Raw genomic sequence first — 14199 nt, 5'->3', positions numbered from 1 at the left:
CCTCACTTTTACGTCCTTAAATATTCAGGATTGAGGTTTATTAACATTTGGATAGACTGAGAGCACTGTAGTTGTTCAATATTAAAAATGAATCCTCAAAAAAACAACTTGCCTCATGATGTGCACACAGTGTTGCCACGGACTAATCACTTATCAGCTTCTCCTCTGTTTTATATTTAAAGAATTAAGTTTGACCGTTTTGGTTACCATTCTTGTGTTCATTCCAGTTTCCAAACTCTCTGAATTCAGATAATTTATTTAGAGACTACATTGTACATATTCAAACATAATAATAAACTTAAACTTTATTAAACTTACACATACATTTTTTTGTCATTCTCTATATCATACTTATTCTGTTGTCTGACAGAAAATATGTAAATGAGAACAGCTTTATTAGACATTTGGCCATATTAAAATACAGTGTGAGCATGAACTGGGAGCAAGTACGACGTGATGACATCATGACTTTACTAATTGACGCATGGTGTCATCTAGTGACATTTAGCGACTTTTTTGGCAGACTTTAACTACTTTCCTTTGAAAATAGTTGGCAACACTGCGTGTATGGTCATGTGACTGATTAAAGATAGCCTTCTGTATGTTTTCAGGGTTTTCTTCTTGAAATCTGGACCATTTTTATATTTTGCTTAAAATAAGTTTCTACTAAAAACAAATAACGTACATAATAATCAAAATGCTCTCATTATGAGCAGAAAACAACAATAACTAGTAATTTCATAGTGTAATGGTCTTTCCTTAAAAAAAATTCTCAATTATAACATTGTTTATAATTAAATGCTCTTAACATGCTGATTAAAAGGCCTAATGCTAAATGTAGTCATAAACCTGGTTTGAATGGTCAAAGTCATAAATAAATTAGAGCTGGCCCTTATAGTCGACTAAATGTTAGTCGTCAAGAAGAGGCCTTGGTTGACTACATTTTAATTAGTCGGTTAGTCAGAGGAAAAAAAAAGTGTCACACAGTGACAAGATCGTTAAAGGAATAGTTCACCCAAAAATACAAATTCTCATCATTTACTTACCCACAAGTTGTTCCAAACCTGTGTGAGTTTCTTTCTTCTGATGAACACAAAAGAAGATATTTTAAAGAAAGTTGGTAACCAGACAGTTGACAGTAGCCATTGACTTCCAAAGTTGGGAAAAAAAAAACACTATGGAAGTCAAAGGCGACCGTCAACTGTCATGACCAGCGTGAGGGTGAGTAAATGATGACAGAATTCCTTCAACATGGCTGGCTCATGCGGTAATGTCGGGCAGAAAATTCGATTTGTGGAAATATTTTGACACATAGGTGATGTGCAACCTAAAACATGACTTTTATTTAAAACATGTAGACCTAAGTAGTAGCCTGACGTTAGCCACTTTACGTGTCGGCTCGCTCTAATGTTAACCTAGATAAATGTGTGCTATTATTAGCTGCATATCCAAGTGTACGTGCGGTGTGATAGCTAGATGAGAACCTCTTACTGCACAAACTGTTTAACTTTGTCTAAGGCCTCTTCTCTAAGGCTGGCTTCATTATATAATGTATCTGTTTTGTTTGTGTTCTGACCTCAGGAAAACTGAGTTTTTATTTGATGTTAAGGCAATAGTGTTTACATTGATGTTTCTCTTTTAACTGATTCAGTTTGCTGTGTATTTATTTATATATTTCATTTGTTTATAATCTGTGTCCTACATTAAAAAAAAAAAAATTTTAAAGATAAGGCAGTTAATTATATTATATGTTATTAATTTTGTTTACATTCTGATCTTAGAAAAGTTAATGCAATGTTTGCCGGTGTCACTGCAGCAAGCTTTATGTGCACACTTTATTATAGTTTAGCATTTCTCCCCTGACTAAACGTCTAATGGCTTTAATGAACAACTAATAGTTGACTAGGAAAATCTTTAGTCGGGGACCAAATATCTATACAGTGTATATATAATGAAATTTGAAATGTCCTGGAAAATTATCTCTGAAAGAGTGGAAACCCTGCTTTTACTACATTCCCTCATTTTTCCACCTGTCCCTAAAATCCCTAGTAAACTCCATTCTCGCTCCAGCTCATACATTCTATCTTGTAAAATATTCCTCTCTGAATTATGTTTTACACCTCATTATGATATGCTCAACATTTTCAGGGACATTACATTTATCTGATATGCATAAGGTATCCCTCTTATCTCTTGATGCTTTCCTATTATCAAGATGGGAAAGAATTTCTAAAGTAACGAGTTGCTGTTGCAGGATTGTATTAAATCTTTCTCTGTTTTCAGGAAAACGGCAAACTCAAGCAGTGTCTTCAAATGGAAGAAAGTCCTGCAACAGGCCTATAACATGCTCACCCATCACATGCTGGAAGTAAAAACTAAATGACATGGTGTGTCTGTGTCTGTGTCTGTGTGTGTGTGTGTGTCTGTGTGTGTGTCATTTATTTTTTTTCTTTTGATTTTTGCTTCTATTTTTACCTCTTTATGTTCTCCTTTTTTAATTTCCTTTCTGTTCTAAACGGTATCTACACAATTTATTAATTGTAATTATTTTTTTAAAATAAATCTATTAAAGCAACCCTTCAAAAGGCATTTTACATGTGTAACTGCTTGTTCATATTTGGGGGATAATTTTGTATCTAGAAGTGATTTCACAATATTACCTAATTTGTAATAATGGTATTTTTTTAAAGGTTTTTTTATTTATTTTAAGGGTTTGAATATTGAATTTACAACTAGCTACATATAAAAACAATAACTGTCTGAATGCAGACATTACATAAACTTCTAAGTAAAACAGACTTTTCCTATCGCTCCCCTTCTGTTTTTAAATGTCTGTAATATTATGCGTTTCAAATAGTTGTGTGAAATAGCATTCTCTATCTCTAAGTAATGAGAGAGTATGGCTTTAGTCACACTTTAGTCCATGGCTCACAACAGAAATGTAAACTGTTCAACACTAATCCAGACTTCATTGAAGTTTAAAATTAATGTCTTATTTAATTCTTTTGTAGTGTGGTTTCACTACAGTGGTTCATGCTGTTGGTAAGCTGAAATGATTTGTGTTATCCGACAAGAAATGTAGTTTTATACCATTTTATTATTACTACTATCTGCCACTTATTCCTGTCAATGTATGTTGGAGAACATTGATTGAAGTGAATATTAAAATATGTAGCACTAAAATGTTAACAAAAATAGTTTGCAAGAAAGGATTTATCATCATAACTTTTGAGATTAAACCAACACATGAGATTAAACCATTTACTGTAATCAGTGTGTATGTGAAACATTACTTTAGTTTGGTGGAATGGGCTGCCAAAATGAAAACAAGTCTTTGACAAGCTTTTCAATAATGCACAATCACAAACAAAAGATGCTTACTACTTTTTAGTTCAAAAGAATAGCTTTTCCCTTTCAGCATTTCACCTTTGTTTTAGCTTGAAAATTAATGTAGTATGAAGAACATAGATTTTTGGAAAAGAAACTGGGTTGGAACGAACATCTACACACTCTTTATGTGGTCATGTATGTGGAGGGCTCTTTAGGATAGTTGGAAGCGTCACACCTCACTTCACTTAGAGCTGGTGTATTTGTTGCCTCAGACACTGTGTTTGGCCAGTCCTCCGGGCAGCAGCAGATGCACAGCCGTCTGAATCTCTCTAGAAGTGAAATCTCTATAATGTGATGTATAAATTTTCAAAGAGGGAATGATAAACGTTACGCTGTCGATTGACATAAAGTTGTACTGAACCTGGAATATTCCCATAGATATGATTGAGGATGATTTGAAAATGTGTCATTGTCTAGAAGCAAATTAAACCACAATGTCGTAAATGATACAAAAATGCTTGGTTGACTGGTGTTTCTTAAACATTCAGTTATGCTTTGAATGTATAATTTTAAAAAGCGTTCATCATTCATATGCCAAACATTAAACAAGTTCAGGCAGTTAGACACCATTTGCAAATCTCATGCACTCTTTTTCCAAAACTAAACACATTCTCACTCAGTAAAAAACATTTCGCACTGTGATATCAATGTTGATATGAAAAATAGATGGAAACAATCTGAGGAGAGGAGGAAGAGTATGTGTAAGAGGTGGTGGATGAGGAAGAAGAGTAAAGGATGATGAAGATCAAGGTGTGGATTCTTATCAAAACTGAATCCGGCACACCAAATGTTGTTTTTTCTTTGCCTGGCAAGAGACGACATTGCCTGAGATGTGGACAGTCCTCAGGCCGGACCCGACATGAAGATGTGATGCTGAGGCAGAAATAATCTCACTGACTTTGTTTTTGCAGTTTTGCAACTGTGTACTGTAACATGCTTTTCATTTAGAAATTTCTTTGACCTTTTGGGCTACTGTATTTTTACAGTATGCAAGTGCTGAATATACAGACATTCAATACTATAAAATATTCAAGTCAAGTCACTTTTATTTATATAGCACTTTTTACAATACAGATTGTTTCAAATTAACTTTACAGAGATAACCGGAAAATAATGTTGTAATAATATTGTTAAATGTAAAATTAAATGTCTCAAACTAAGCAAGCCCAAAGGCGAAGAAAGGTGACAGTGGCAAGGAACCAAAACTCCATCAGTGACAGAATGGAGAAAAAAACCTTGGGAGAACCCAGGCTCAGTAGGGGGCCAGTTCTCCTCTGGCCAACGAACGAACAGTGTATGATTATGATTCAGGCAGCATTATAGGTCAGAAGTCAGATTAGATCAGAACTTTCACAATATTTATCCAGTTCCGTCTAGTTTGGGGTTGGAGTCATCACGCCGGTGTGGAGACGAGTTTGTTGACGTGTCCATGAGGCCTTCACGGTTGATGAGGCTGGCACTTCAGGGATGAGTTGTCGTCATATCCATGTGAGGGTCCTTCATCAGATCTGGATATGGCCTGGATCTGGCGGAATGCGGTAAACCCTCGGGATAAACAGAGAGACTAATATTAGCGTAGATAATAAATAAGAAGCATCCTTCTTATGATGTACCAAGTACATCAGGATTTATGAGAAGTGTTCCCAGTTCCGGCTGAGGCAAGGAGTCGATTTTGATATTCTAGGTATTATCAACAGACCAGAATTTTGAGATCGCAATAGACGTGAAGGACTATAATGCGTTAAGAGCTCGCTCAAGTACTGGGGAGCTAAACCATTTAGTGCTTTGTAAGTAATCAGCATTTTCTTAAAATGTATACAATATTTAATAGGGAGCCAATGCAGTGTTGACAGAACCGGGCTAATATGGTCATACTTCCTGGTTCTGGTAAGAACTCTAGCGGCTGCATTTTGGACCAAATGTAGTTTATTTTTTAACAAGCAGGGCAACCACCCATTACATTAGAGCATTACAATTGCTCTAATGTAATGGTCCCCGTTTAGAGCGTTACAATAATCTAGCCTTGATGTCATGAACGCATGAACTAATTGTTCTGCATTTTTAATTGAGAGCATATGACGTAATTTAGATATGTTTTTAAGATGAAAAAAATGCGGTTTTACAGATACTAGACACGTGACTTTCAAATGAAAGATTGGTATCAAAGAGCACACCCAGGTTCCTCACTGTCGATGAAGACTTGACAGAGCAGCCATCAAGTGTTAGACGGTATTCAATAATTAGAATCTCTGTTTTTACAAAATTAAGTAGTATGAAAATACTAGTCATCCAGTTTTTTATATAAGCTATGCATTCCGGTAATTTTGTGGATTTGTAAGTTTCGTCAGGGCGTGAAGAAATATAGAGCTGAGTTTCATCAGCATAACAGTGAAAACTAATGCCATGCTTTCTAATGATATCTCCTAAGGGTAGCATGTACAGAGTGAACAGCAACGGTCCTAGTACTGAGCCTTGTGGTACTCCATACTGAACTTTTGATCGATCTCTTCATTTACTGCTACAAACTGATAACGGTTTAAGCATGATAAGTATGATTTAAACCATGCTAGTGCAATTCCACTAATGCCAACATAATTTTCGAGTCTATTTAAAAGAATGTTGTTGTCAATAGTGTCAAATGCAGCACTAAGATCGAGTAACACTAATAGAGAGATACAACCACGATCAAATGATTTGAGCAAATCATTTGTGACTCTAATGAGAGCTGTCTCAATACTATGGTACGGTCTAAATCCTGATTGAAAATCCTTGCAGATACCATTTCTTTCTAAAAAGGAACATAGTTGTGAAGATACTGCCTTTTCTAGTATCTTTGAGAGAAAACGTAGATTCGAGATTGGCCTGTAATTGACTAATTCTGTAGGATCAAGTTGCGTTTTTTTTAAAAAGCGGTTTAACCATAGCCAGCTTAAAAGTTTTTGGTACGTATCCTAATGACAAAGATGAATTAATGATATTAAGAAGATGATCTATGACCTCTGGAAGAATCTCTTTCAGTAGTGTAGTCCGTATAAGGTCTAACATACGTGTTGTCGAATTAGATGATTTAACAATTTTAAAAATTCATCCTCTCCTATAGCATGAATGAATCGAATTTTTTGTCAGGGAGATTACAATGCACTGATACAATACTGAAGTAAACGGTTGCATAGTTATAATTTTCTCCCTGATATTATCAATCTTGTAAGTAAAGAAGTTCATAAAGTCATTACTGCTGTGCTGTTGTTGCACAGCATGTCGTGTTAGCGGCCCCTAAGTTAATAACTAATGATCGTTGCGAACGGAAGTAAATCAATCAAAACTAACTTTAGTTGTACAATAACTTTATTCTAGAGCTGCTGTAAAGCCAAAACAATTGGCAGTTGGAAGGAATTTTTTCTGCATCTTCAGACTTTTGTGAATGCCAGACCGCGTATGCCCAAAGAGCCTTTGGAAGTATTTCCAGCTGAGATTACAAGACTGGTATTGAAAGCATTTCCAAATTATGGTGAGTCCGCCATTGCTATGGAGAGATTTAGACGGTTCATAGCAGGTCTTGACCCTGTTTTCCGAGCAAAATGTCATGAGGATGGCGCTACTAGCCTAGAGGAAGCATTAGCTATTGCTTGTAAGTGGGAACGAGCACAGAAAGTTTTCAGGCTTGCACCCCTTTACCAGCTCAGTCAAAAGACCTGCCTGACACTATATTTATCAGCAACTTCATCTAGTGGTGAATCGCTTTCTGCTATGGTGTCCACAAAGACAGCGTCATCTGGGGACATTTCATCAGAAATCATGACTGCAGTAAAGCAACTAACTGCTGATGTTAAGACTCTCGGAATGGAAATCCTCCAGACAGAGAGGCTACTCACCTGAACGTGGTAGAGATAAACATCGTTACACTCCACTCTCATCCCCAAGGAGATACCCATCATCACCTGCATCATCTCCATATCATCAAGATGAGCCTTACTCCTCCATCCACCGTCTCGTGACAGACATTGAGGCTATAGAGATCGTCACATCAGTCCATCTCCATATTATTGAGAACATCACATAAGCCCGTCGCCACATTATCGAGAAGGCCACGTCAGCCCGTCTCCACATCACCGTGATTGTTATGTCAGCCCATCGCCACATCATCAAGATCGTCACGTCATCCCATCGCCTCATCATCGAGATCGTCACGCCAGCCTGCCTCCACATTATGGTGCTCAACATGCCAGCCCTACTTCTCATCGTCATAGCCAACATGTCGGCCCGACTCCACATCATCATGATTATTTCAGCCCGACATCTGATCATCACTTACATCACGCCTCTCATGGATTGTAATGTGACAGAATTGCCCTCCAACAAGTTTTCTGGTGAGAGATATGGCCTACGATCTTCTAGTGACCATCTACCTTTGTCTGGTGATCATCATGTCAGTTTCGACAATGTTGATCAGCAGGGAAATGTCTGGTAGCAGGTACTATGGGCCAAGTATCTGCTGAGTCTATGAGTGGGCCCAAACAAACTGAACTGGTAACTTCTGTCACTCCCACACCTTATGTTTTTGCTATCATTGAGAACATTGCTGTACAAGCATTTGTAGACACAGGCTCAGAAATACCTTATAATATATATAAAACACTGAGAATGTCGATACCCTGTCTCATGAAAAAGCCTATTCAGAAATCCTTTTTTTGCTGGCAAAATCAGTGACGGGTTACTATCTGACACTCTTGGTATGTTGCCTTTTACTATTAGGCTGGGTGAGGAAGTGTTCTCCCATAATGTCCAGGGGTGCTTCTCATTTCTTACTTGTGCATCCTCGTTTCCTTCCCTGGCTTCCTTTCCTAGCGCCTCAGCTCCTCCCCCTGTAGGTTGTGAGGGAAGGACGCAAGGAAAGAAAATGAGGATGGAGGAATCGAATGAAAGCTTTTTTTATACATTAGAATACTTGATCCCTGAAGCGTCACTTCACAGCGTCATCAGCAGCGCTCAAAGGATCTGCCCTTATGTTGTTGAAGTTTGTTTATTTAAGAAATTCATAATGAATAATAATAAAGCAAGATACCCTGTTGAAATATGTGAGATGTGTGGTTTATTTAAACTGCAAGGGTAAAGAATAAATTCAAATTATTGTGAACGATGTGAAGGGGGAGGAGAATGTATACGTGTGTCAAGTTTAGTCAATAAAACACTTCCGCATAGGATACACCTGTGTACCCTCGCTCATAACTCCTCTGAAAGCCTCCTCACTCCTCCCTCCTCGACTCCTCGCGGTGCAATTAGAGAATTGAGATCTCCTTCAAGATGGCTGTGCTTGATTGGTTTCCGGGTCATAGGATGGAGGACAGAGGAGCGAGGATACGAGGAGGGATATTGAGAAGCACCCCAGGTGGTTAGAAATGCTACACAGCCTTTTATCCTTTTTCTTAGCAAACAACACGCTGAAATTGACCTCAGGGAGAATCATTTATAATTGTGGAACTGGACTGTTCCTTTCTTGTGTTCACAGCATATAGTCCCTCTTAGGAGTAGTGCTGTGAATTTAGAGCCCATTTTGATCCCAGCCAGGTCACAGATGAACGTTTTGGCAAAAATTCAGCCCAATATTGGGGGAAAAGAGTTCACATGCAATTATGTTGGAATTTTAGACCCTGAAATTCAGACAGTACCAGGTCTTTTTGTAGCACGTACAGTAACCTCTGTAAGAGCAGGCGTGACTTGTGTTCAAGCTATAAATCCGACAAGTGAGGATTTTCATGTTCCCTTGGCACGAGACTAAGAGATTTCCATTCTTTGGTCTCTCAGCTAAGTGAAGAATACACAATGTTGGAACCCACAGTGGCTAAAATACAGACTCAAATTGAGCCCTGCCCAAAACCCAAGGTAGAACTTGATCAATCTGCATTGGACAGAGAACAACAGACTCAGCTAGAGACTATGATTTTCAAATATGCAGATATCTTCAGTGCAAATGATTATGACTATGGTTGTACAGATTTGGTCAAGCATACCATCCGTACTAGGGATGCGCAGCAGCCGATCAAGCAAAGGGCTTATAGAACATCGCCACACATGCGAGCTGAGATAGACAGGCAAGTTCAGCAGCTCCTTTCTCATGATGTCATCGAAGAAAGTTGTAGTCCCTGGGCTTCCCCCATCGTCTTAGTAAAAAAAAAAGATGGCAGTTACAGGTTCTGCATTGATTTCAGGAAGCTTAATGCAGTCACTGTAAAAGACTCGTACCCCTTACCCCGACCATCAGACGCTCTAGATAGCTTGTCTGGTGCATGTTGGTTTAGTACAATGGATTTGTCAAGTGGATACTGGCAAGTTGAGCTAGACTCTAATGACTGGGAGTCATTAGAATGCAATGGTATGGTCGAAAGACTGAATCGAACATTGAAAGACCAACTCGCAAAGTACATTTGTGAAAGTGGCGGTGAGTGGTTTAGGTATCTGCCACAAGTGGAACTTGCTTACAACTCCAGTGTTCATTCCAGCTCCGGTTCTCTCCTTTATTTCTTGCACATGGCAGAGAACCACGACTACCTTCATCGGCATCCTTTTGAACTGTAGTCCACTTCTTGTACACCAGATGCCCCTGCTGAATATGCCTGAGATGTGACCACACGTTTGTCCTATACTTTTCGAGATGCTACTGCACAGTCCACTATAGCTAAGCTTAATCAGAAACGGCAGTATGACAAAAATATTTTTTTTCAACCCACATAAGCCAGGTGACTTAGGGTTTTTGGATGACCCAGCTCAGAAGCAGAATAAGCTGGCTCCTACATGGAAAGGGCTGTATAAAATTCTGAGGAGAATGGACAAGGATGACAGCCCTGGTCTAACTTATGAGATTAAAGATCCAAGGAATACCCAGTCAAGACGGTGGGTGGTACCTCACAATCGCCTGAAGCCTTACAGGGGTCCCATAGGGAATTTGCCTGCCAGTTCCTCTCCGGTATCTGTGCATCATGTGGTGGATAGTGCTGTGGCCCCTCAATCTGTTCCACTCACTGCATTGTCAGGAGTTTTGCCTTTCCGACCCCCTGCCCCACCTTATGTGCCTAACCCACCTGAAAAGCAGATTGCACTTGGAGCAAGGACTGAATGTTCAGCTCAAACTGTTACATTGTCTCCGCCAGAATCTGTGCCACAGCCTAGTGTTTGCCCTACAGCCTCTCAGGCCCCGGGGAGGGTCATATTGCCATCAGTGGACCCACCTCAACTGACTCGCAGAGGCCGCATGGTGAAAAAACCTGAGAAATGTAAAGATTTTGTTTGTTGATGTGTTATGCACAAATTAGTTGTATGTGCACTGTACTTTTACTGTACTTTTACTGTACTATATAACAAACATAATTTGAGTTTTCATAGGGCATATAAGGAATGTGTATTCTAGGAGTGTTGGTAATATACATTTTAATGCAATGTTGGTGTTGTCATGTTAGGTTGTTGCGATGTTGTAGAGTTGTAGAATTCAGTATTATATTGAGATAGAAATTGATATTGAGATAGAACCTTTAAATTTTCTAGTTCATTATTTTATTTTATTTCACTATTTGTAAATTGATTATTTTATTTGGGGAAAATACTCTAATTAAGAAAATGTTTTTCATTCATTTTTATTTTTCTTATACAAAGTTTTATATAGATTTGTGTCTAGGTTATATTGTGGCTTGATTTCTGCTGGATTTTGCGTCTGTTCATGCTGTTATGCCAATGCTTCTGTTTAAAGTAGAAACGTGAATTATCACTATTGTAACCCGTGTTTCATTTATGTTAACCATGACGAAGAGACTGGAGTAATCGCTGATACGGCATCAAGAAATAGGGGTTACACTTGCAAATGTGAATGGAGATAAGTGGGTTAAATATGGGACTCCCCTGGTCTAGACTTAGACTGAACAGAGTGGCGCTCATTTATCAAAAGTGCGTACACCAAATTTCCAGCGTACACCTGGCGTACACCCAAAACCACGGTGACTTTGATATTTATCAATATGGACGTTGGCGTACGGCACGATCAAATCCTACGCCAGGTCAGGAGGTGGTGTACATGTACGCACGTTTTGAGTTAGTGCGGAAATGCGCAGAAAAACAATTCCTAACACCACAAATCGCACTGACAAACTAAAAGATATGAGGAGCTCTTTTCCATAACGCGATAAACGCCATTTTTAAAAATAAATTTCTATTTTATTTCTATTAATAAACTAGTGTTGTGTCTGCAAAGATGAAATTGATGATCACCATCTCCGTAGTGAACGCGTCTATAGAGACAGTAGCCTATTTCTTTACGTTTATAATTGTTTCGTTTAAAGACATTTCAAGCTTTCTTTATAGATATATTTCTCATGTCTGTGAGTAATATACTGAGTTTCGGTTAATTTGTGAAGAGATGCGCTCCAGTTCACGTGCAATGCAAGGGACCGCGCCCGCGCCTACATGTCATGACTCATGATTATATTATCTGCTATTTGCTTCTTATTTATTAAATCCAGGCAATTGGTTGATGAAAAAAATATATTAAAATTAAGATACAATTTATACAAAACGAAATTCACTTTAAAGAAAGGCTTTCTACAAAACAAAACTTAATTAAGTGGCCAAAATCATGTCGGAGCATGTCTCCCGATATATTGCGCATCCTATCTTAGCCTATGTTCACTTTTCATAATCAACATAGATGGGGAAAAAATAACATTATTATTTTTTAACAAATATGAAACTAAATGCACTTAGTTAATGGCTACAACTCGTAGCCTAATAGTAGGCCTGAATATTGTTATCATTACTTTTTTCAAGTTCGGCACGAATTACTATTAGCCTAAATGTGTTACTAAATGATTTGAATGTATTTTTAACATTGTTGTATTTAAGGAATGTATTTGTGTGTTATTTTTAAATTATTTGTTTTATGTGGTGGACAATATTGGAACGTGACATTGGAAATATTTATTTTATTTTTACAATTTAATTTATTTTACTATGTATTTTGTTTGGCTTTTATTTTTTCATGCAGTTGCACTTATTTAATTTATATTAATTTATAGTATGAGTCCCTGATTATATGTTGCATGTTCTCCTTGTTTTTGTTGTTGTTTTTTTAGACAAAAAATCTATATGGGGAGGCTGCAGACCTGGAGCCGGCAGATATACGCCCCTGACAGTTTTACGCCCCTGACAGTTTTACGCCCCTTTTGTTCCTGATGCGTCCAGTAGGGGAATATACTTCAAAATAACATAAATCGACTCTTACACATGAATAACCTGTACATAGACATTTTTTTGTTTGTTTTTTGTTCATTTAAATATAAACGTTACAGTTTAGATCTGCACGGATTAAAATGTCTTTAGCTATTCAGTTGGGCTTCACTCTCTTCACTCAGCCTACAGAAGACTATGTGTTTTTGTGAATTGAAAATTTAAAAATACACAGTTGGATCAACTAGGTTATGAAAAGTATATGACCTAATGCAGTTATAGGCCTATTCACCATAGGTTTTTATATGGAAGACTGAGTGCAATATGTTGTTGTGAATTTATAGTTACATTCAGATATTAACCAAATTTAGCCCATTAGACATACAGTACCGTGTAATTATATGGATCCTTGATTAGCTGTAGTACCATTCTCTATTGGTCGTTATGTTTTGTACAGCTACAAAACAGTATCCTACACAGCATTTTATGAAGACAAACACAATTTATACCTATTCTAAAATTCCAAGGGCCATTTAAAAGAAAGACACAATACTATTGTTCACAATTTTTTTTATTGACACCATTTATGAATTATGATGACTCCCCTATGGTTTACCCCTCTTCTTTAACTATTTTTTAAAAGGACATCCATGGTGATTTTATCGTTTGTTTGTGTGTGTGTGTGTGTGTGTGTGTGTCTGTCTGTGTGTCTGTGTGTCTGTGTGTGTGTGTGTGTGTGTGTGTGTGTGTGTGTGTGTGTGTGTGTGTGTGTGTGTGTGTGTGTGTGTGTGTGTGTGTGTGTGTGTGTGTGTGTGTGTGTGTGTGTGTGTGTGTGGATTGCATCAATTTGCTCCTGATCTTCAAAGTACAGCGGCACAAGCACTTATTGATGGAACAATAGTGAAAAAAGTGTCAAGCCACTTTGATTTCTTTTGGCCACCAATGATGGACTGTGCAGAGAATATTGAAAATGACATTAAAACCATGTCCATGTATGTCTCTGTAAGTTGTTTATTTTGTAAGTCATAAAAAAATAATGAGTGTTTATAAGTTTAGAGATAGATTTTCATTTTCTTATAGCTAAAGCAAACACACCTTTATGAGATGCAAGTTAAAAAGAATTTGGTAAAGATAGAGTATGATAAAACCCACATTAAGTGCACATACCCTACATTTTAGTCCAGACCAGTAAGCTATTTTAAAAAATGAGTTTGGAAATAATCAAAATATTTGAGTGAGTGTGCAGTTCAACTCTTTACTTGAGATTTACATACATGTATACATATATGCCTATTATAAATGTGTCTTTTGTGTGTTCACCATAAAAAAAACAAGTTCATATATTTCCAATATCTACTGTAATGTTGCCCCAGAAACCATGTGGAGTATGTTTTAATGTAAGGAGTAAACAGGGTCTTACCAGAAGAGGCGATCTCAGACAAGCTAAAGACAGGCAACAAAAGTAAATTAAAAAGAAAATGCATTTTAAAGTGAGTAGAGAAGACTAGGGGCAACTAAACCTACTCGTGGTATAGCTGAGTTTAAGCCAGATAGAACATAAACCTGACCGTCAAGAACTTTTTGTCTCTCGAAATAAATTAT

At 37.5% G+C, this 14199-nt stretch overlaps 1 protein-coding gene across 2 annotated transcripts in view; it reads left to right on the top strand.

The window, feature by feature from the left end:
* The window catches only part of kif15 (kinesin family member 15), a 67262-nt gene extending 64673 nt beyond the window's left edge, over window positions 1–2589 (top strand). For both annotated transcript variants that reach the window (XM_077211311.1, XM_077211310.1), the window contains exon 35: window positions 2284–2589. In XM_077211311.1, coding sequence (XP_077067426.1) covers window positions 2284–2343 — 60 coding nt within the window. In that variant the 3' untranslated portion in view covers window positions 2344–2589. The remainder of the gene's footprint in view (window positions 1–2283) is intronic.
* The last annotated feature ends 11610 nt before the right edge of the window (window positions 2590–14199 follow it).

This window comes from Siphateles boraxobius, unplaced genomic scaffold (genome assembly GCF_051911475.1).
Source record: "Siphateles boraxobius isolate OS27281-9 unplaced genomic scaffold, OSU_SipBor_1 65, whole genome shotgun sequence".
NCBI classification, from domain to species: Eukaryota; Metazoa; Chordata; class Actinopteri; order Cypriniformes; family Leuciscidae; genus Siphateles; species Siphateles boraxobius.
This window is presented reverse-complemented; position numbering and strand designations above follow the sequence as displayed.